The sequence below is a fragment of the Tiliqua scincoides genome, chromosome 1 (genome assembly GCF_035046505.1).
Source record: "Tiliqua scincoides isolate rTilSci1 chromosome 1, rTilSci1.hap2, whole genome shotgun sequence".
Lineage (NCBI taxonomy): Eukaryota > Metazoa > Chordata > Lepidosauria > Squamata > Scincidae > Tiliqua > Tiliqua scincoides.
In genome coordinates, this window is record NC_089821.1 from 212,159,964 (window position 1) to 212,183,673 (window position 23,710).

Consider the following 23,710-nt stretch of genomic DNA (forward strand, 5'->3'; position numbering starts at 1 on the left):
CTGTCTTTTTAAAGAGTTTTCTCCTCTTTAGTGGAGCCATCGTCTTAGTCATTGCTACAGAAACAACTTTGAAACCCGCTTTCTCTGGTGAAAAGCAGTGTGTAAATATTCTAAATACTAAAACATCATGAATGAAATGCCACCCTGAGCAAATTAAGTTTTTTTCCATTGCTTCTTGCACATAGTCTGAAAGAAAATGTTAACCAGACATTCATTTCTAAATAGTTAGTGCTCCCTCTTAAAATGAACAGTTATGACATATGTTGGGATCTTTTATGTTTTCCTAGACTCTCCCAGTGCAATCCTATGCATGTCTATTCAGAAGCAAGTCCCATAGTGTTTAATGGTGCTTATTCCCAGGAAAGTATGAATAGGATTGCAGCCTTAGTGTTGCATATGTTGCATGCTTAGTCATTAACTTCAGTGTTTTGTTTAGGAAATCTATTCTTACATTTGAATTTATAATCCAGTGCACAATTTTAAATTCAGTTTGATTGTGCTTGTTGCAAGTGATCTATTCATTCTGAAATACCTATAAAAATATGGTGATATATTTTTTGTCTGCATGTTTTTTTACTTTGCAAACTAGAAGTCTGCTATTTAGATATGCAAGACTTTACTGGACTGGTTATAAATAAGAAAACAAAACTTATGCGGCTATTATGAATGACTAAGGGTGCAATCCCAAGTGGGCCTTGGGCTGGCGCAAATCCCTTGCACCGGCCCAGGAGGGTTGCAAACGTGCCGTAAAGCATGTTTGCACTTCCTCAAGAGTTGCCTGGGCTGGCGCAGGGATGCACATCAGCCTGAAGAGGATGAATCCAGCCTCCGTGCTGACTCTGGAAGGGAGGGTTGCGTCGGCTGTGCTCAGCTGATGCAAGGGTCTTGGGAGGGTGGGGTGAAGGCGAGAAGGAATCATTCTGGAGCGGGTGGGCAGGCTGGGAGTGGGAGGTGGGTCTGGGACCTGGCTCTTATGCCCAATCTCAACTCCTGTTCCCAAGCAGTGTGGAGTGGCTTCAAGCTGCTCCACTCTTCTTGGACTTATGCAACCTCCGAAGGTGGCGCAAGTCCAAGGAGACCCTTTGGGGCTGTGGTGGCTTACCAGAGGGTAAGGGGAGTTTCCCCTTACCTCTGGCTGAGCCACTTTGGGCCCCTGTCTTGTGCTGGATACAGCGCAGGCCTCCTGGTCTGTCTGTTCCAGCACAAGACAGGATTGCACTGTAAGTGGTTTTGTAACACTAATGTCCATATGGATGTTTGTCTCCTAGAATCATCAGAAAAGAATGTTACTAGCAAAGGCTGGTTACTTTGGAACTGTGTGGTGCTTAGGAGCTGGTGAGTTAAAAATAGGGAGTGTCATATATTTTTAGACTGGGCTGTTTTAGAATGAAGGATTTCTCTTTAGTTGAATAGGTCTGGCAACCATATTATGAGTCTGGCTAGAATGAATCTGACAGGCAAGAATCTCTCTCAGAATGTGCTCAGCATGTTGTTAGCCATTCTGTATGAATTGTTCTGCTTTCAGGTGGGCATTGAACTATGTTAGATCAACGAATTATATTTTTTTATTTGTAAGTAAATACACAAGAGTATATGTTTAACTCTTGACACAGCCCAGTGGCACAAACACGGATTGTTTTTGATGGCATGTGATACTGTTTTTAAGAAATATACTCATTGCTATTTTTCAGTAGCAATATACTATTTCATCCATACCTCTTTTCAGTATACACGTCTAAAAAGCATACCTTCTGAGTACTATTAAACTATACAACCAGTAGTAGAAAGCACTAAATTGCAATAATGTATGTGTTCATGAGCAACATATACTGTATGTATACACAAATACATGTGGAATAATTGGGCAGTGATCAGTTAGCCAGTAAGAAGTCCTGTGAGGTCACTGTCTCTCTTCTTGAGTTAGTGATAAGTTGATATAATTAAAGGCACTTTTATAGCAGAAATGCTAAATAAGAACTTTTAGAAGGTCTTAACAATAGATCTCTGTGGAGTTTGGGGGCATAGTGTGGAATGCAGGCCAGAAAATCTGTGAGGGAAAATTTAGGAAGCTTTTTATTTCGTACTAATGTAATCCCTAGCCATTGGGATATTAATTTTTAGATTTTAGACCTTTTCCTGGTCTTGCTGATTTTTTGGTTCTGTTTGTTGTTTTTGATACATTTTTTTGTTTGTTTTACTCTCAACGGTCAGTGTTTCTGTTTCTGTTAAATGGTTATGGGCATCATTTCCAACAAATAAAATAAATCTATCAGTGCTCTAAGCAAAGTAGCACAAAGCCGTCCATACTGTAGTTCACAACCATAGCAGTTCATATACATTTTTTGTAGACAGGAAGGCCTTCTGGAATGCATTCACAATCAGTATAACCAGCCACATCTGGCTTCAATGTTGATACTTCTGAGGAAGTAGAAAACAGTGGGGGCGGGGAAGGATTGAAACCACTATTTGAAAACACATAAACATGTTTTTGCCTTTATGTTTAGTGAGTACTTGTGTGGCTGTTAGAATGATTAGAATGAACAAGCTACAGTGCTTTTCTTCATTCAAAATCGTATGTCTGCCTGCCTGCCTGCATAAAAACAGATGTTCTGCCAAATTTAACCAATTTCTGAACTAATCCAATACTTCCCAGTTCTTATGTTTCTCATGCTGCCTTAAAGTAGCCAAATTTCTTTCTGACTTAAGCAGCTGTCAAAGGAAAAACGTATGCGTTCCTTGTTCTCTGCCAAGTAGAGTAATATATTTGAATACTCTGAAAGTGAATACACTAAAAGTGCACTAAAAGTGAATACATTTTTTTTCAATTGACAGCACAATAGTTTTGCGCATTCATTCATTACAGGAAAGTTATTCATGTGACTGGTTCCACACAGGGCTGACCAAGTGACTGAGCAGTACAGTTGGCCCACCTCTTATTCGAGGGTTACGTTCCAGTGTTATGTTTAGCGATAAATATGCAAAATTACCTTGAAAATCCCTGCATCTAAAAAAAAAAAAAGTAGTTTCTCTTTAAAAATTGTGTTGCGCAGACAGGAAATAGCAGACTGAGAGAACAGCCATTTAATTCTCCAATCTTAGTTTTGTTCTCAGGCAAGTGGAATGGCAGGTGGAATCACTTGTGCTATTTAAACTGCTGGGTTTCTCTCTTTATTTTATTTGCTGGGGGTGTGTCGTTGAATTCATGCATGAAAAATGCATGTAAGTTGTAGGCGGTCTGTACTCCTCTAGAGAACAAGAAGTTTATCAACCCAGACCCCAAGCAGGGTAAAATAAGAAGAAATGAATTTATTTATTTTAAGAAACTAGAGTTGGGGGGGAGGTAAGAATTGAGCAACAGAGCTTCAGTGTCACACCATCTTAAACCAAGGCCTTTTGGAAATTTGTAGCTGATTCCGTCAAGATTCTTCCAATCTGAGATAGTCTTGCTGTTATGCTGTTTGTTCTTTAGAACTTACAGAGAGAAAAATTTAGCTAGCCTGACCCTTGGCAAGGAGCATGGGAATATTCTCCCAATGCAGTTCTTATTGGCACTGTTTACCACTGCCAAATATATACTGCCTCCCCTCTGAGATGACCAGGAATAGAGTGATGCCACTTAGTAGTTGGAAAATGGAGGCCAACGGTGACTTTCAGTTTAATACAAGAAATTCATCTCTGTGTTCATCTAGTTCTGTTTTTTAACTCTATCATAAGGGCTTACTCATCTGATTACTCAGGGTTTTTCTAGTGCTAATTATATGAAGGAGTAGCCACTGTACTTCAAGGCTGTAAGAAGCTAAGCTGGTATGACTGAATCAAAGGAACAATGAATTAAGGACTGAATAATCACTGTAATAATCTAGAAACAACTTTTTAAAAAATTACCAGTGCTTCTAACATATTTGAATACTAAGCTAGGAGAAGGATCTAGTTCTGTTCTGTTATCCAGGTGGACATGTAGGTAGTAAAATTGTTTACCAGTGTCAGGTATTATATGGTCTCAGAATGGATCAACATCATTGAATGGACAGGATTACAGGAGAGGCCAGGCTACTTTACAATCATTCTAGAAAACCCAGAGGAGATACCCTGATAGAACAGTAGGAAGTAAATGACAGGATAAGATCACAGCAATTGAATGTGATGACACTCCCTGCTTGCTATAGTTTAAAGAAGACAAGGAAGTGAGAAAAATAAAATGCTCTGACATTATCAGGAATAGTTACACTAATGGCATGTCATATTAGCTGAATTGCTGCACAGTGCTACAGCAATCATAGATTCAGTCATCTGTACTAGCCATGTGTATTCAGTTAGTCACCATTAACTCCTTAAAACCTTTGGTCTTTCACATACCTCTTATGAAAATTTTCCTTTCAAAGAACTAAGGCCCAATCCTATCCAATTTTCCAGCGCCAGTGCAGCTGTGCTGGTGGGGAGTGCACTGCATCTTTTGGTGGGGAGTCAGTCACAGAGGCCTCCTCAAGGTAAGGAAACATTTGTTCCCTTATGTCAGGGTTGCAGTGCAGCTGCACCAGTGCTGGAAAGTTGGATAGGACTGGGCCCTTAGCCTTCTTGTTTTCTTTGTATGTAATGGCTATATCATGTATATAGTTATCAAGGGTGGCCAAACTGTGGTTTGTGAGCCACGTGCAGCTCTTTGACATATAATGTGTGGCATGCGGAAATATGTTGGCTGAACTCCTTTTTATCACACTAATTATAAAAGATGAATAAAAAAATTCAAGCTTTATAATTTTTTTCCAGGTCTACACTAAGACTCAACTGGATTAAAATGTGAATTTAATGTTCATGATGAATAAATATATTTAAGAATTTAAATGCTTCTTGAATTTTGTGACTCTCAAACATCTGAAGTTTTAGTATATGTGGCTCTTATATTAAGCAAGTTTGGCCACCCCTGCTATATATGATGCAGAAGTGGCAGGCAACCTCTATGATTGCTTAGTTTGTCATTTTATAAGCCTAATATACACAAAGAAAATGGTGATTTTTCTTCACTCATTTGTATATTCATTCAATATTTTTAAAGGATTATTTTGTATGGATTCAGGTGTCACTTGAATACAGATAACTGTAGCTTTTAGATTTGATTCTTCTCTTTTTCCTGCATAAAATATTAAGATAAAATAAGGAAATAAATGTGCAGCAATGTAGTATAAAATTAAGGAAAATATCCTCAATATGCTGTTGTACAGTGTCCATTGGTTAATGCACTTAACCGGTTAATTAGGTCTTTAATGCACGTAAAACTCAAGAATTTTCTCTTGTTGTAGGGCTCATTTGGAGGCAAGTGCTGAAAAGTGGAATAAGTTGCTGACATCACTTGAAGAGCTTGTCAAATGGCTGAATCTGAAAGACGAAGAGCTTAAAAAACAGATGCCAGTTGGTGGGGATGTTCCAGCTTTACAGCAACAATATGACCATTGCAAAGTGAGTTGTCTACCTCATTACTGTCTATTTACTATGTGTGTTTTCACCCTTTTTAAAAAAAAAAAAAGAGGCAGATATGTTTCATAAAACTACTCTGGGGTTGAGAAGAGAAAGTAAAACTGTCAGTTGGAGCTGTGTGTTACTAAAACCCTATGCCCTATGAATTTCCCCTATGCTCTGTTCTGAAGGAGAATTGTGTCTTCCAGCAATGCAATAAATGTTCTTCAGGAACATGGAGACTCCTATGTTTTGTGTTCATCAGTTGGCCCAACCTGAGCCCTCCAAAGGGCTTTCTGAAGTCCGCAGAGGACATGAGCATCTGCCCACGACCTCTGCAATCTTCAGAATGGCCGTTTTGACCAAAAAATGCAAATTACGGTTTCTGGAGGGAAATGGAATGTGACATTTTTTGCCCACATAAGGCATTCTGTGGCCTGGGAAAGCCCTTCGGCGCAGCTTCAATCATCTTTGGAGGGTTTAAAGGTGCCGAAACCACGGATTTCATTAACCATGGCTTTCAATATCCACGGAGAGTCCAAGAACAGATTCCCCATGGATACCAAAGCCCAACCTTTATTCCTAATTTGCCACAATATTACATCATCTTTTCATATAATACTGATAAGGCCTCACTTCAGCAATAAAATATTTGTCCCAGAGTTGTTTTTACATAAAAAAAAATAGGCCAAAATTTTGTGGGTGTGGTTGGTAGACAGTCATGACTCATGAGTTTTTAATGATAAGTGTAGAATTTAATATGTTTGTATTGCAATCAAATTTCATTTTCAACGTAGTTATTTTTGGGGAAAAATAGCAATATAAACTGAATTTCAAATACATTAAAGTTTACATATTAAAAGAAATCATTGATCTTTATTCACCCTGACCACTTCTGACCTGTGTCAGAAGCTTGTATACTGAAAACATTTGATTATTTTCTGGAATGTTTGGCTATAGCCATATGCAGGAGGCTGTAATTCTTAAGATGAAATATTATTCTTCATCAATCTGTTGGCATCCTTCAGTCTTGGAAGACTATGGTATCGCGCTCTGAATAGTGTTCTGGAACAGAGTGTTCTCTCCAGTGTGCGAAGCCTGGGTAAAGTAGATATGGAGGATAGACTGTTACCCATGCAGCAAATCCCCCCTCTCCACGTGGCTGAAATGGTCCAATGGAAAGGCAGAAGCCAATATGGTTGGTTCCAGCGGCGTCGCAAGAGTTGCCAGAGCGTGACTGTGTTCAGCCATGAACTGCTTCAGGGACTCCGGCTCTGGATTTTGCCTTGAGGTTGACTCCTGAAGCCTCTTCCATAACTGGATGTAGCCACAAGGCAGTGGAGGTTTAGGATCAGAGTTTTCCTTCTCTTAGATGAGCTGCCTTCCCAGGCTAACGAGTCCCATCTACCCAGTGGCTGTTTAGTTCGCCTCTTACGACAAGTACAGCCAAACTGAGGGCCTATTCTTATCCCCAGCCCCCAGGGGAATATTCTTCATGTTCCACAGTTCAAGAATTGTGGAACTGTTTACTGAACGGTTTATTGATGCAGCCCTCTAAGGAATTATTGAAGTGATTGGGAGCTGTGGAAAGCACGTGGATTTTAGCCTGTGGTGATTGTAGACTGTCACTGCTAGATGATTTTCTGCATCGTAAAATGATCCCTGTTCCCTCCAGCTACTATAGTGCTGTACATTTGTCTTTACAAAAGAAAGTTTAAAAGCACTTACAAGATGTACAACCTAAAGCTTCTCTCATGTTCGAGTCATTACTTGACCATCTGAAGAAAACCAAAATACCACAGTGTAAATACTGCCTCCCATTGTATTTTTGACAATAAAAACCAGTTGCTGCAGTTTGATACAATTTTGTGTAGAGAGGAATTGGCTCATATGCTAGTCCCACACAGATTCCCGTTTTCGTGACTACATATAACAAACAAGCTACATTGTCTATCCACTTCAGCTTTTTGGTCTAAGAGTTATTTTGTAATGTGGCCAGTGGCACCGAGGCTTAAAGTTTGGCAAATATTTTATGAGGGAGCTTTGAATTATCTTAGGGAAATAATCTCTTTTAAAGAGAAATAAACTCTTTTAAAGAGTTTAAAGAATCTAGTGGCTTTTTATTTTTTAATTAAGTGTTGGGAGGATAGTGAACGTATAGTAAGAGGTCTAGTTTTTATTTAAAACAGCCTTTCTGAAACAGGCTTTGTATAAGGGCACCTATCAAGGTGAGATTTGATTTGCTTGTTGGGGAATAACAACACTGAGTAGTATTCATCAGTTGAGTATGTAGTTCTTTAAAAATGAAATTGTATGTGGTCCCTTTAATGGTCCTTCTAAAGGATGTGTCCGTTGCTGATTCCTCCTTGTGTATATATAGCTTCTTGTTTGCTGACTTTTGCAGTACAGGAGAGTGTATTTTAATCTCTGTTTTTAACTATTGTTTTATCAAACTTACATGCATCCAGGGGCAGCTATTTAGGGCTCCTGGTCTTCCAGTTTCAAGAATCTTGATGTGAGAAAAATGTTTGTATAAGTCTGCATCAGATTGAGAGTAAACTCCCTTTGGTCTTAAATTTTTGGGTCTGAGTTTTTGTGCCTTGGTTTGCAAGAAGCCTGAGTAGAAGAGTAATAACTTTTTTTTTTGCCTGAAACCAACGTTGCTACCTTCTCTTTATGCAGCCCTCCAAAAGATCAGCACTTTTTAGGTAACTGTTTTGTGTGAAAGAGAAACAAATCGCTAACCAATATAATGGTAAAATGTGCGTATATCACAACCTAAATATCGGAATTCTAGCATCCTGTATGGGGAGCTATAAAAACCAGCCAGGGGAGCAGTGGTATCCTTGCAAAAAACCTGTTGCCCTATACATTGTATAGGGATTGTAGCCCAAATGAGGAGCTGCGGCCAATGGCCCAGTAGGTCAAGGGAGCTGCCAGCTGAAACAGTTCGGTAACCACTGCTGTATGGAGATGATCTGCATTGATGAGCAACTAAGATGATTACGGGGCTGGGGCACCTTCCTTATGAGGAAAGGCTACGGCGTTTGGGCCTCTTCAGCCTTGAAAAGAGACGCCTGAGGGGGGACATGATTGAGACATACAAAATTATGCAGGGGATGGACAGAGTGGATAGGGAGATGCTCTTTACACTCTCACATAATACAAGAACCAGGGGACATCCACTAAAATTGAGTGGTGGGAGAGTTAGAACAGACAAAAGAAAATATTTCTTTTCTCAGCATGTGGTTGGTCTGTGGAACTCCTTGCCATAGGATGTGGTGATGGCGTCTAGCCTAGACATCTTTCAAAGGGGATTGGACAAGTTTCTGGAGGAAAAATCCATTATGGGGTACAAGCCGTGATGTGTATGCGCAAACTCCTGATTTTAGAAATGGGCTATGTCAGAATGCCAGATGCAAGGGAGGGCACCAGAATGAGGTTTCTCGTTATCTGGTGTGCTCCCTGGGGCATTTGGCGGGCCGCTGTGAGATACAGGAAGCTGGACTAGATGGGCCTATGGCCTGATCCAGTGGGGCTGTTCTTATGTTCTTATATTGGTACTTCACTTAAATTCCTCTTGGTATAGTAATTTTATAATTTGTCTTACTTATATCAGTAGGCTTTTGTGATATTACTTTTGTCATGGCCTGCCACTTATGCACCATGTGAATATGAAGAGAGTAACTCTTCGTACGTAGTACTGATTCGTACTAAAATGAGAAGGTACAGTTGTTTGCCTAGATTTTATTACAGTAAAAGCATGTTTACTGTTCAAGCAAGCAATATCATGCAGGTGGTACTAAATGGAGCCAAATTTCTGTTACAAAAATAAGCACTTTTACCTGTCTGAGGGTCACATTCTGCAGTAGGAAGATAATCGCCCAAACGTTTACTGAACTTTTTTTGTGACTAAGCTACATGTTGTGTTATCACGTGCTTGACCCTGATGTTTGGTTGGTTTGGTTCCCTAAATAGCAGCCAGGATGGGTGGATTCGCATTGGAACCGGAAGGGGGGGGAGGGAAGGTTATGCATATAACAGTTGGCCAGTCTTTTCCTCATATTTAGTTCCCTTACTTCAAATTATTTCTTCTTCTAACTTCTTACAGTTTTAATTTGTTGTCTCACTCCAAAATAAGTTATGACAGTTTTTTGTTTAATGTTATTCATTTAATGACTCTCTCCTTCTGTTCGCTTCCCCCCAGTGTATTGTTTCAAACACACTATGCAAATAAGTATGGTGTAATGCAATTTTAAATTTGTTTGCCTAATTCATTTGTGTGCTACCAGAATGTGCTTGAGCACTAGAAAAATATATATTCATTTTCTTAATTTGCCCTTAGGTTGTATTATTAGCAGTTGTGTTTTTGTGAAGGAGTTTATATACAGAGAGGACTGTACGTGCACGAGGGCTATTAAGAGGCAGTGACAACTGAAACAAATAGTAGTTATTAATAAATACATGTACTTCCAAATTGTTTTGACCTCATAGTGTTTTATCACATTTCTGTTGTTCTTAACAAATTTATTCCATGATAGATGGAAACCCCCAGTCAGTGATTGCATAACACAATTTGGGTAATAAGCCGTTCTTCTGTTCTCTGTTAATGGAGTTGTTTTGGGTGACAAATGCATAAGCTAGTCTATATGAAGCACAAAAAGGCTCCTTTGTGACCATAAGTAAAACCAAATGTGTAGTTCTTCCAAATGTCCTTATGCATCCACACTGCTCTTTGTTATACGGATATATAAGCCTTTCAGGTAAGAACAAAAAATGTACTAGCTCAGTAGTTCTTAAACTTTTCAGAGGCCCTAGAGGCTGCTGCCTAATTTATAAATGCCAGTGGGTGTGGCAATAATGGTGATTGGGCAGAGGTGCCCCTCTCAAGTAGCAGCTTGTTTAACCCTTGATGTACATAGCCTAATCTGCTCTGTCAGTTTCACAAACCACCACATATGGCGTCACAACCCACTGGTGGGTCCTCAACCCTCAGTTTTGAAACCACTGGACTAAATGATAAAATTAACAAACTGCTGTGAGTGATAGCTGGAAACAATTCTATCTTTAACAGTACTCCCAAGACCCTTCCCTATTTGAAGAGGAACACCAAATGATACCTTCCTATACCGTTTTGTGCAGTACATTCTTTTGGTGGTGATAGAGTGATCAATCACAGTTTTCTGTTTATATGCTGCTGCATACAATCCTTCATATTAATCATGGGATCAACCAAGCTCAACCAAATAGAAACCAGCGTTGAATAAAATGTGAAGGCTATTCTTAAAATACCGCAGACACTCAAGTATAAGTCAATCCCACAGATAAGTCAAGGGCAGGTTTTGAGCCCCAAATCATGGAATTTTCTATGACCCTAGGATAAGTTGGGGGGGGGTTAAACTTGGGGGGGGGTGCCTGATTATAGTTATGTCTTATTTTACCCAAGGCCAGATCCTGAAAAATAACCTACCAGTAATTGTTACTAAGAACTGTACAGTTTCTACTTATTAAAAATGTAGGAAAAGATCATAGGATACATTTTTATTCATTATCTTTTTAAATTCTGTTGTTCTCAACCTTTTTGTAAATACTATCAGAGTAAGTGCACTGTAAACAACATACGGGTAGAACCATTAATCAGTCCTTCCTTAAGGTGCTTGGTGTGTTAAGCCAGAGGCTGGGCAGATAACATACAACTTATAATACATAACTGGGAGTGTGCACAGTGGAGAGACAAGCAACAAGAAATGGCTGTGAGCAAGTGCAGCTACACATAGTTGCAACCCTTCTTACTCAGAAGTAGACCCATTGCTTTCCATGGGTGTTATTCTTAAATAATGGCACACTGAATTGTAGCCACAGACTTTATTTCAGATGAAAATGAGGATTACATCCTGGTGTTTTAAGAATCAGACCTCTGCCAAACGCATGCAAGGTTAACTTTTGGCTGCAGCTTGCCCTGGAGTCTGTCTTTATGGAGATTGATTGCCCTGTCATTATTTCTGCTGTAGGAACACCCCTGACATATGAGTGACCTCACAGATAAAGCGAGATGATCTATGCTTGATTTATTGGCAGAAATTTCTCGTCTTGTAGATGAGTATCTCAGTAAATAAAACCATTCTGAAAAACAATCCAGGTGACTTAAGTGAGTGCGGGCACAATCTTAACCAGGTCTACTCAGAAGTATGTCCTATTTTGTTCAGTGGGGCTTACTCTCAGGAAAGTGTGGTTAGGATTGCAGCCTAAGCCAAGCAACCTGCTCCATGGAAGGAAAGGAACCCAAACCTTTCTAATGTACATGAAACTGCCTTTCTGATTCCAGTAGCTGTTAGCTGGTGTACCTTAATTCTGAACCAAAAGCTATATACCAAGGTTCTTAAGAAAGGAAGAAAAGCAAGCAATTATCTAGCCCAGTGGTTATCACACATTTAGCACCGGGACCCACTTTTTAGAATGAGAATCTATCGGGACCCGCTGGAAGTGATGTCATGACCAGAAGTGACATAATCAAGCAGGAAAATTTTTTACAACTTAAGGCTACAATCCTACCCACACTTACCCAGGAGTAAGTCCCATGTACTATCACTGTGAAAAGAATATACATAGCAGCCTGTGAAGAGTCCAGAGCTGTAGCATTTCTCCAGATGCAGTCACCTGCCATGGTAGCATCAAGTCTAATATATTAAAAATAAAATATTGAAATGAGTGGGGACCCACCTGATATCAGCTCGCGATCCACCTAGTGGTCCCAACCCACAGTTTGAGAAACACTACTCTAGCCTCCTATCACAGTCAGTTTTCAAAATCTTAGGTGAGATGTCCACTGTTAATTTTTACAGCATGATCCTGTTCATGCCCACTCTCTACAACTACTCATCAGTCTATTCTTCTTCACATCCACCTTGGATAACACTGACTTTCCTTAGGACTTCATATTTCCATGGGGCTCTGTATACAGGTTATTCTCTAAGGCAAGCTCCAGTTTGAGGAGGTGGGTGCTTCTGGTGAGAGAAAAGGGGCCCATGTTACAAATTTATTTTATTTATTTATTCAATTTATATTCCGCTTTTCTCCCTGAAGGGCACCCAAGGGGGCTAACAATCAGGTTAAAAATACAAAACAGCAGATAAAGATTAAAAATACAAAACAGTTAAAACAAGATAAAATACATGGATAAAATACATAGCACGCAGTAAAAGACAAATTTATAACAGCCCTTATGGTGCCTCGAAGGCTTTCCTGAATAAAAAAGTTTTCAGGCCCTGCCGGAATGCCAATAATGAGGTAGCAGCTCTCAGTTCAAAGGGGAGGAAATTCCATAGTGTAGGTGCCACCACCGAAAAGGCCCTGTTTCTGGCTGCCATTCCCTTCACCATTCTCAAGGACGGCACAACCAACAGGGCCCTTTCTGTTGACCTTAGAGAACGGACCGGATTATACGGAAGAAGGTGGTCTCTCAAATACGCTGGACCCAGAGAAATGGTCCTGGGCACTGAAGTAGATCCCACTTAGTTGAACAGTGCACAAGACTTGGAATCTAAGGCTGAAATCTATACATATATGTAATGGAAATGCACAAGATCCCTCAAGGAGATAGGGTGTGATGTCAGTAGTGAACCCTTGCTCTGGCAGGCAAGCATAGGGTTAAAACCTAGATTTTTAGCAGTGAATGTGCTGCACAGCTGCAGCCACTAGAGGTAGCCGGGTCATTTCAAGGATAAAAGCAGCAGCCAGGCCGTGAGAGGGATGGGTGTAGAGCAGCAGTATTCAAACTGGGGCGTCGCGATGCCCCAGCCTGTGGGTCCTGGCCTCTGCCCCCTTCAGGGGCAAGGGCAGCCAGGAGACAAGGGGAGGCAGCGACAGGATCCCCAGGATCACGTCACTCAGGGGGCTGCAGGGACTGGGATGCACTCTCCAGTCCCTGCAGCAGCCGTCCCTGTGTGCGGGGAGCCCTGCATGAGCGCCTGCAGGGCTCCCCAGGTCAGGGAAAGGGAGAGTGGGATGATTGTGCTCCGCTTCTGCTTTTGCAGAGGCAGAGCAGATAGCTCCACGGCTGCTGAAGGGACTGGTGAGTGCATCCCAGTCCCTGCAGCCCCCTGAGCGATGCGATCCTGGGGATTGCGTTGCTGCCTTCCCCCCACCCCCTCAAAGACGTACTTCGTGTTTCAAACTCCTGGAGAGTTTGAAAACTGCAGGCGTAGAGGGAAGGAGGTTGGAGAGACTCCACGGATTTATCCACGGATTGGGTCTGTAGTTCCTCCCCAAGCATTCCTGTTCTGGAGGTGAGGAGAGCTCTACTCCTCTTGCCACTGGAGGGTTGTCTGAGTCCAGCAGAGACCATGCACATCTGTCCGCAGCCTCTGCTTAGTTCCGACAAATTCTCAGAGTAAAAAACATGTGATTTCTGGTTTTTTTTGAAAACTAGAAGTGACATTTTTAATGCCTTATAAGGCTTTTGGAGGTCCGCAGAAGCTCTCAGAGAGCTCCCCTTGCCACCGGAGTGTGGAGGTGCAGCGTTCGCCTGTATCCATGATTTCATTTAACTGCGGGGTGTGTGTGTGTGTGTGTTCAGAACAGAACACCTGTGGATATGGGGGCACACCTGTATATAGGTCTATGCTATTAGATGTTCTGTATGGAGGAGAGAGTGATTTTGAGAATGGTGAGAAGATATTTGCACCCTTTACTAGCACACTAAAAAATAAAAATTTAAAAACCTTCAGCTTTAAATGCTGAGCATATACTGGACCTGCACCAGACAAGTCAGGAAAGTAGTGGGAATTGTGTTTGAGGTGTAGAATGGGGGAAGAGACTAGATCAAGGAAGTGGTTGGGTTGTGTCCAGTAGGAGTCTGTGAAAAAAGTAAGCACACTTTGGCTTCCTATAGTTATGGAGGAGACTTTGGCCCATTCCTAAACTTCGCACGCCTGCTCACTGCCAGTGTGCATTGTCACAAACGCGCTTTATGGCACTGGGCTTAAGCACTGGAGCTCTTCTGCTTGGTGGTCGTGTGGACCACCAAGCAGCGGAAAGGTAGGTGGGGGTGTGGAGGGAGGTGGGGAGGAGGCGTTCTGAGGGGAGGGAGCAGGGCGGGAGGAAAGTGGGACCAGTGGAGCTTCACTGCACTGGGTCCAGAGCCTTCATGTCAGGCTGGCCGTCCAACACAGAGGCTCTTCATTCTATGTCGAACTTTGGGTCAATGTAGAATTGAGTAGCCCCAGTGTAGGGCTACTTGATTTACTCAGGAGAAGGGGATAAAAGTTCCCTTCTCCCAAGGAGGAGGGGGCGGCAGTGGCTGCTTGGAGTGCACTGGATGTGGTGGCAGCCATTTTCAGCACTGCTGCAGCCCTGTGTGCCAGGCAGCTCAGGTTTGGGCTTTTCCCCCTGGAGGATATAGAGAGGTCACAAAGACTCTAGTCCTTTGCATATGTTGGAACAGATCCAGTACATAGAAGCAGATGGCAGGGGATAAGGGGAGTTCTAGAGTGGTATCAATCAGAGCACTAAATAAATAACCTTTCCAGCAGAATAGAGAACAGTGAAGACTTTGGCCTACTCCCAGGAGAGAAGAAACTTGCACTAGATTGAGTGTGTGCTGACATGTGTGCCCAATCTTTGGTTGAGCTTCGACTAGCTATCAACCAGACCTGAGAGTAAAAGACCAAAGAAGTATTATTTGCATGCACATGGCCAGCACCTGTCTTCCTTTTCCATGCAAATTCCATTCCAAACTCTTTATTCTTCCCCAGTGGTGCTCCTCCAGTGAGGGCCATATACCCAAGGTGATGAATCTTCTGCCATTGCTTCCTGTTCTATTCCAGAGCTACTGCTTGTTATTAGCATTCCAGACTGAGATGAAATAAAGGGTGGCAGATTAAATAAAGGTGGGGGCAGGGCTTGCATGTGCTGTTTCTGGTGAGAACATGTGGAATACATCAATGAAGTGTAGATGTATTGCATTGTTCACTTGCATAGATCAAGGAAAAGTCAAATGGGATTATGCTAAGCAGTCATTAACTGAGGTATATGAGCGAATGTTTGGGACTAATTTTGAATTGCTGGTATGTTTTTCTAGGCTCATTCTACGATTCATTCTGGATAATATCCATCTGCAACTAGCAGGATCTTTCATTGTCTGTTGTAGAGAACTGGCATCCTCTTGTCTCCAACAGGCTTTGCAGTCAGGCTAGACTGAGAACTTAATTCTGAGGGAGGATGAGGAGGGCAGATCTTAAATCAGTAGAGACTTGATTGAAGCATATTCTTAAAGGAATAGGTACTTAACCTCTACATTCTGTGAAAGGAAAATTATGTCTTCCTTCACCCCTTGCAAGTATGCATTTAATTAAAATACTGCTGAGGGAAGGGAAATGGTAGGGTGACTTGGAATAGAAAAACCATGGGAAAGGAAAGGGCTATTCACTTCTCCCCTGCAAGTACTCATGGCCCAATTTCCACCAAGTGATTTTCCTGCTCTAAAGTAGCTATTGATAAAGCACAGGGATTAATCTGTGCTTGTCAGGACACTAAAGGAAGAAACTTTTGGAGGAATGTTACAAGAATGTCCTGCTGAAAGGGTTCCTGATAGTGGGGGAAAGTTCTGTCATTCTGTCTGTGGCATCTGGAGTGAGCAACAGAATGTTACATTGCATCATCTTGCTGGAGTGAAGACATCTTTGGGGTATAGATTACGCAATCAATGTGCACCGATCAGTCTTAGATACAGTACTATTGAATCCTCTGGGCTGTTCTGCATAGATATATCGCTATGATTACAATGTCATCCATACACACGTTCACATTTTTTTATCTTAGGACTTTACATATCAGCCATGGGGATCTCTTACAGAACCAAAGGTAGTGGATTTTTCTTCCCTTTCTAAAGAGGATGCATTGATCATTCAATGTGGTTTCCATATCATCCATGCTGATATTGGCAGAACTCTGCTTGACCATGACCCATCATGAAGTAAAAACTGAAACAGTCAGGAACCTGCGTTTTTAACTCAATGTCACATTATGTGTTCATGTGGAATTGCAGCACAGACACAACTCTGCTTCTGCCACCAACTGTATCTCTAATTCTGTTACTTTTTCAGTTTTGTTCAGTGTCTTATCTCTGCCTTCCCGATTGTTGTCGTCCATGTGTACTTAACGTATTATAAGCAAGTAAGAGAAGAGGCCAGCTTTTACTTTGTTGTGTTGAAACAGATTGCACATTCATGGTGCAGTATAAATGATAAACAGTAGATTTAACTACAGGATACCTAGGAGATGCCAGCTTGGCACACGTCTTGCTGTGAGTCAGCTCTGCATGTGACTTGAGGCTGAGTAAGTTCTGAATATGTTGGGTTTAGGCAGTTTGTGGTTAAACTGCTAGGTTGCAGTGAAAAGACCAGGGTTGTTTTGAAAGGAGGAGAAAACAGTTGTATTAGAGAGAAGTGAGATCACAAGTAAAGAGTAATTTTGTAAGGAGAGCTAATTGAATTAATCAATCCCACACACAGCAAAGCTAAGTTTTGTTAAGAACTTTGCTGCAACAACAAAAGGACTTCAGCCATTGTTATATAGACAGAGCAAGAGGATAGGAAGAGGAAACTCATGAGAAGTCTAATTAAAGTAGAAGAGAGCACAACCATTTAAACTTGGAACTGAATAGGTTACTATTCCTCCTGCTGGTGGGAATGGATACACACTTGTCCACACCCACTGTTGTACTAATTTAACTTACCTATGGTTTCTCTTCCAATAAATTATATAATGCATATGCATAAAGGATGCAGAAAATACTGCTGTTGTATCGGAAGCTGGGAAGATAAAGCTTTGAGGGGCTTGAAGCTAGAGTGGGGCCCAACTTTGAAAGCTGAAAGAAAGAAATGAAACATGCTGAAAGAGCAAGAGTATACATAAATGTTTGGACATGTTCGAAGGAGAGAGTTGGGTGCAACCGTGGAACAAATGAGGAAATAGAGGATATTTGGAGAACAAACTAAAATTGGAAGCATTATCAGATGTTGAGTGATGAACGGAAAAAAGGAGAGATTGCTCTATATTAATGAAACTATTAGTATAAGAACAATCATTTAAATGTACTGAAAATCAAATGAGATTCTCCCCTTCTGCCTCATCCTTTTGGAATTTTTTTCCAGAAACTTGGACTAGGATTAAGCAACGAACTGAGAGCCTATGTCTAGAGAAATGCCGTTCACCCCTTCTACATAACTGTGTGGAAGTATATATTGAGGACACCAGTGGTGGATGCCCTTATTCCATAGCAATTCCTATTAACATCCCTGATGTCAATAGTTTAGAAGGATCTTAGGTAGACTGGAGCAGACCTCTGCCTAAACTATTAGAGATGACTGCTTTTGAATTAGCAATACAGCCTTAGATGAACCAGTAGTCTAACTCAGTATAAGGCAAATATATATACAGGTTGAGTCTCATTATTCCTGAGGGTTCCATTCCAAGAACTCACCTGGATGGCAAAAAAAAACACACTATAGCAAATCAATTTAAAAAACAAAAGTTTCTTTGCTCTGGTGATTTAAAAACAGCCTTGATGACCTTTGTAATGCACACAGAGTCAATTCTCTCTCTAGGCACTTAGGCTTCACTAGGAGGCACCAATCCCTCCCTTCACCAGGAGCCCCATCAAGTCGGAAAGAATGGAGAAGGTAATTCTCCATAAGGCTGTCATTTAGCCTTCTTTCACATGTTCAGGGGGAAGGGAGGAGTGAAGCCTGCAGAGAGAATGATTGATGGATTGTCAGCCAGCTGCCCCCTCTGGCATTATTAAACAACTGTTTTCCTTTAATTTAAAGGGTTCTTCTCATCAGCTTTGAAACAGAAAAATCTGTGGATACTTAGGTTATACCTGTAATCACTTTTAGCATTGTCTCTCTGCAACAGTAAAAAGCAGTTTTTTAAACTGTGATTTTAAAGGGGTGCATTTTTCCCTTCTCCAGGGATCAGCACATTCCTTCTCATTTGCAAGGGCCATTTGTGTTGAGTCAAATCTGTGTATAAAAAAATCTGTGTATAACAAGGCTGGACCTGTATGCACAAGTTGTAAATTTGAGATTTCCAGGAGTATGTGTTTAAGATGGTTTTGCTCCTGGCTATGTGAAGCTTTTTCCTAATTGCAAATAAGCATGAAAATCTCTGTTGGTTTAGTACCTGCAATGAGACACCTTGGGAACTGTGGAAGAAGCACAAATGGTAGACCCATTGGGAAGACAGATAACACACTTGGTGCATCAATTGTGGTAATTATGCGCTGTGTGTAGGCTGCTGCAGGATGGTTCTTTTCACATTTATTTAATATGTATTGAAATGTGTGTTCTATCATTTATTTTCTCCGTCTTCCATTTTTGGCCATGTGTTTTAATCCAAAGATGGGATTTACTTGCCGATGAGAGAGAAGTACAAACACACAGCTAAAATTGATTTTTCTGTCTACAGCAGTTCTTGGTGCTGAAGAGACAACCTGTTTTTAAGTTAAGTTGTTTTTCAGCTGAGGGTGCTGAAAATAAATTGGGAAAGGGTAGCTATGTTTGAGTTCATATTTATCACCTGTCTTTAAATATCTATCTTTGAAATTTTCTTTTTGTTTCACTTTTAATGGGACATAGGCCTGCTGAACTTTTCTTGAGCTGTGTTCTAGCACAGTAGGTTTGTGGCATTGATCCAGATTTCTCAGCTTTTTCAGAGATTTGGATCACAGTAGCTATACCACTATTAAAAAATTGCTGAGGAAAGGAAAATCCCTGGTAGAGTGACTTGGAATAGAAAAACCATGGGGAAGGAAGAAATGACTAGACCTGGAAGATGTTAAGAGATTGTGGAATTCTCAACAGAATAGCACATGCCAATGAATATACAATATCCAGCTAGCTGGGATATTTTACAAGACTGCTTATGTTTATCTTTTTAAACTCCTTTCCTAGCAATTTAGAAAGGAATAATAGATTTTTTTCAAAGCATGTGTGTACTTTTTTTTTTTTTTAAAGCAGTATTCTTCAGTGGCACATGACAGTGACTCTTACATTTCAGAATCTGTTGTATAACTGAGTGTAAATAGTATGTGCCTGTATATACGTACAACAGCAGTAGGCTTTAACTGCAACAAAATTAACATTTTAAACTCTTTGTTAATGACCATGAGCTTCTGTGGATGTTGGATTAATAGTAAGCAAAAATGAAGTACCAAATAATGTAGGCTAAATAGAATCAGTTTTATTTCTTCAAAGTAACTGTTGTCTTCTTTGTTTCTTCTTCTTTTTGCAAGCTACCCACTTTCCCCATCTGCTTGATAAATTTTAGGCATTTAAAATAATTGGTATGCTTCTACCTTTTGTTTGGAACAGGTGAACTTTATTTTAAAAGCATCTATGCATAATTCAAGAGTTACTTCTAGTGCTCAACTTTGAAATACTTATTCCATGTTCGGAGGAAGAGTGTGAAGACAAAAATCCATTTCCATTTGAACAGTAAATGGAAAAATAACATTTTTACAATTTAATTGATGGCTACCTTTTAACTGACAAAACTATGGAAAACAACTTTTCTTGAACCATCACCTGTTTTACATTTCAACTTCCAGTACGTGTTGCAGGCTTAAGTCTCTATGTCTAGACATTTAGTGATAAAACAAGGATAAAATATCACAATGAGGTTAATCACCATGGTCAGCTGTAAACTACAGAAAGTGTGTTTACAAACTGTAATAGGGTTAACTATGGTGAAAGAAAAAAATATAATGTAGCACCATAGTTAGTGCCCTGAAAATGAAAAGCAGAGGAAAGAAGTTCAGGTGTCCCTACCATAAATACTAGACTGTACAATATTATGCTTGCTCTAGTGTTAGTGAAACAGTGGCAAGACCTGAAAGAATTTATAACAGCATAAGCTGGTGCAGCTCCCCCCACTTGGCCAGCCACTGCTTGAGAACTGCATGTCCTGAAGGAAGGGAAGAAAACAGTATGCCCAGGCCAGATGTAGCTTATATCACTGTATCCTATACAGACCAGCACTGGCCTGAGAGTTTTATTATTGTACTTTTTAATGTTGTAAGCTGCCTTGGGAGTCTTTTCAGAGATTGAAAGGCAGGAGATGGATGGATGGACTGCAGTTTTATCTGTGAAAGGTATTCCCAATATCACAGTCATCCCAAACTCAGGGGTCCTGACCAATCTTTATTTCTGTGTGTTCCTGACTCACTGCCTTAAGACCACAGTGAGCCCAAGATGTATGTTTCTGTTTAGTTCTTAAGTAACCTCCTCTCCCAAGGTTTTAAGATGATATAAGAGACCAGGCTAATGTTCTCAATTAGTTCTTGGGTATCCTGTGATCTTAATACTCCACAATAGTGTAGTGCACTACATCTAGTAAGAACAGGTGTCCAGTAAGAATAGGTGATGGAATGGCACAGGGCAGCTTCACCCCACCCAACTGCAAGGTTTTTTATACCCTAGTTTAGTTCTTAGCCAACCAGAATGTTGGACCCTCCAAAAATTCTGGAAGACAGTCATACCACCTGGGGCTACTCTTGGTCACTCACTGTGACCCTTCCCAACTGGAGAATCACAGCTGCAGACACTTCCCAATTAACAAGTCCTTGAATTCCTGGTGCATGATCATTCTTCTTGCCAGAAACATAAGAGCTTCCTCCTAGCAATCAACAAGTTCCATTCCCTCAACTGCATTCTATTCCCTCAGCTGCAAAATGGCACAGACCCACAAAATGGACCCAAGTTCATGATTTTAACCTGTCTGTCACACCAATTATAGTTGGGTTTTTCTCAAGGACAAAGCTGGACTTTCAGCCCAAATGCTTCTAGAAACATACACCTGAACAGTCAAAGCTGCTGAATATCACTAGATTTAATGGAACATGTTTCTAAGAGTGACCCAATTTGCATTCATTCAGTGTGATTGAGCCACTTTAGTATCTACTGCTGCTGTTAGATGCTTTCCTGTTCATGGTCAATTGAAAATCACTGTGTTGTGCTTCAAGCAGTAGTTAATGTCAGGGCTAGATTTGTGAGAACTAGAACAAGTGGAGACCTTCCTTCAGATTCTTGCAAAGCCAAACTAACTAGTATATAATTTTTAATTAAGGAAATTTTTTTTAAAAAACTTATTCCTTATCAAAAGTTTTTGCTTGTTTTATTAGTAAGGGCTGGAACTCTGTTCCAGTGGGTTCCAATGTATACAGTGGACCTTTCATATTTGCCAGGGTTTGGATCCAGGACCCCATGTGGATACCAAAATTCATGAATACCAGTAAATTCAGCACCCATCACCCCTAAAATAGTTACTTACACTTCTCCTGAGCCTTGTTGTTGGGGCGCTGCCTGCCCTCATACACACTGGAAGAGCAGCAGGAAAGCACCATGCAGCAAAGGGGGGATTCAGTTCAAGATTAGGAACAGGCTCTATCATTAGTATCGTCTTATCTTCCTCATGAGAGAGCTGCTTGAATTGGCCTATAAGGTATATATGCCGTACCCCTCAAAACTAGAGCTAAAATATCCTAAATGGATTCAAACATCCTTGCCAACTAAAAAAAGTTTTTTGGTAGCCCTGTGTTATTAATGAGAACTCAGACATGCTATTCTGTATTCTGCCTTATAATTTGTGTGTGTTTACTCTGATTCTGCAGTTATTTCATCAACACGTAATCAAAATAGATTTAACCAATAGGTGACCTATATCACTATGCTGAAAATATATGGGGAATACTGTAGGAGCTGTTTGAAATAGTGTTGTCATTGTTCATCTTGCATTGCTTAAAAATCTTCCTGCTAAGATTTTAGCAAGATTTTTAAAATGTGGCAATTAAAGTATTTTGGACACATTTAATACTGAAGTGTTTCATCATGATTAACATGTGTTGGTCATGCTGGTCCCTGTAGCCCCCCTTCTTTGCTACTCTATTTTTAGGCATAATACAAGATGGCTCAGGGCTCCTCATTTAGTTGTCTTTCACCATGGAATGAAGTTTAGCTTTACTAGATATTTTCTCCATGCTTTCCCCAATCTGCTGAATGAAAAAGGTAGCATTTATACTTTGACTACTGGGCTTTACCTGTCTTCCCATTGATCTGGCAGGACTTGAAAAGAAGGAAGATACATTTAACCAGGTTTAAATAGACAGCACATAATTGCAATGCCACTGCTGTTTTTCCTTGAACCCTCCTCCTGCCTCTCTGCCACAGTTGGCTGGTAATAATATAAAGAATAGTATGTGACAGAAAACAAAAGTAAAGTTTGAATGTACTTGGAGAGCAAACATGGTGACAAACATTAAAAAAAAACACTTTTCATAGCCACAAATGCAAAAACCAGGGTGTGGGAACTGAATGTCCTCTGCAATCTTAACAATTATAATTTTACACTAATTATCTCTTTCATGATCAATTTAATGACACTATATCTGAGAGGAAAAAGGAAATGGATAATAATCACAAATCCTACTCCAAAGGTATGTTAGGGGCCCATTCTTCAGAATGCATATTCTGAACTCACTTGTGGCCCAATCCTGTTCGGGCCTATGCCTCTAGAACACTGAATTGGCAATCAGCTGCCTTTCCCGAGTCAGTCGTCGGCACTTCATAAAAAGAGGACAACAATTTTGTCCTCCCTATGGGTCTTTTCCTCTATGTAACCAATGGCCTGTTTCTCCCTTATTACAGTCTTGTATGCTTATTGTGGAGTGTATGGGCAAAGGTTTATTCAAGTTTGATAAGACTGATAGCATTACATTTGACCTGTCAGCACAGATGCAGGACAACAGTGTACTGAAATTCAAGAAGTATGACTTTTAAATTTGGTGTAAGTACAGGGTAGACCTGTCAAACTTGAAACTGTGGAAAAGTAGAAGCTTCATACTAGAAAAATTCTGGGAGGGTGCAGTTTGAAGGATAACAGAAGACAGTGTTGAGATTTTTTTCCCAGTATTAAGAGCTTTTTGCACTCTTTGCAGTGACTCAGGAATGCTGCAGTTAAGTGAAAACCTCCTTTGTCAGCTATGACAAGGAAAGGAGCCTATTCATTTCTGAAGCTCTGTCTTTGATGATGGAGCTTCATGTGGTTATGAAGTCTAGAGGACGTCTTCTAGATCAGAGAGTTTCATGGCACCCCTACAGCTGTCAGTAATTTTTCACAGTGTCCCCACAGTTCTGTCACTGTTTCCCTGGAAATTTTAAATATCCTGGGGCATCCCTGTGAGTTTGCTTCACCACCCCAGGGC

General features: G+C 40.6%; 1 protein-coding gene across 9 annotated transcripts in view; it reads left to right on the forward strand.

The window, feature by feature from the left end:
• The window catches only part of UTRN (utrophin), a 416,792-nt gene that overhangs the window by 274,889 nt on the left and 118,193 nt on the right, over positions 1 to 23,710 (forward strand). For all 9 annotated transcript variants that reach the window (XM_066615317.1, XM_066615308.1, XM_066615334.1 and 6 more), the window contains one exon: positions 5,298 to 5,454. In XM_066615317.1, coding sequence (XP_066471414.1) covers positions 5,298 to 5,454 — 157 coding nt within the window. The remainder of the gene's footprint in view (positions 1 to 5,297; positions 5,455 to 23,710) is intronic.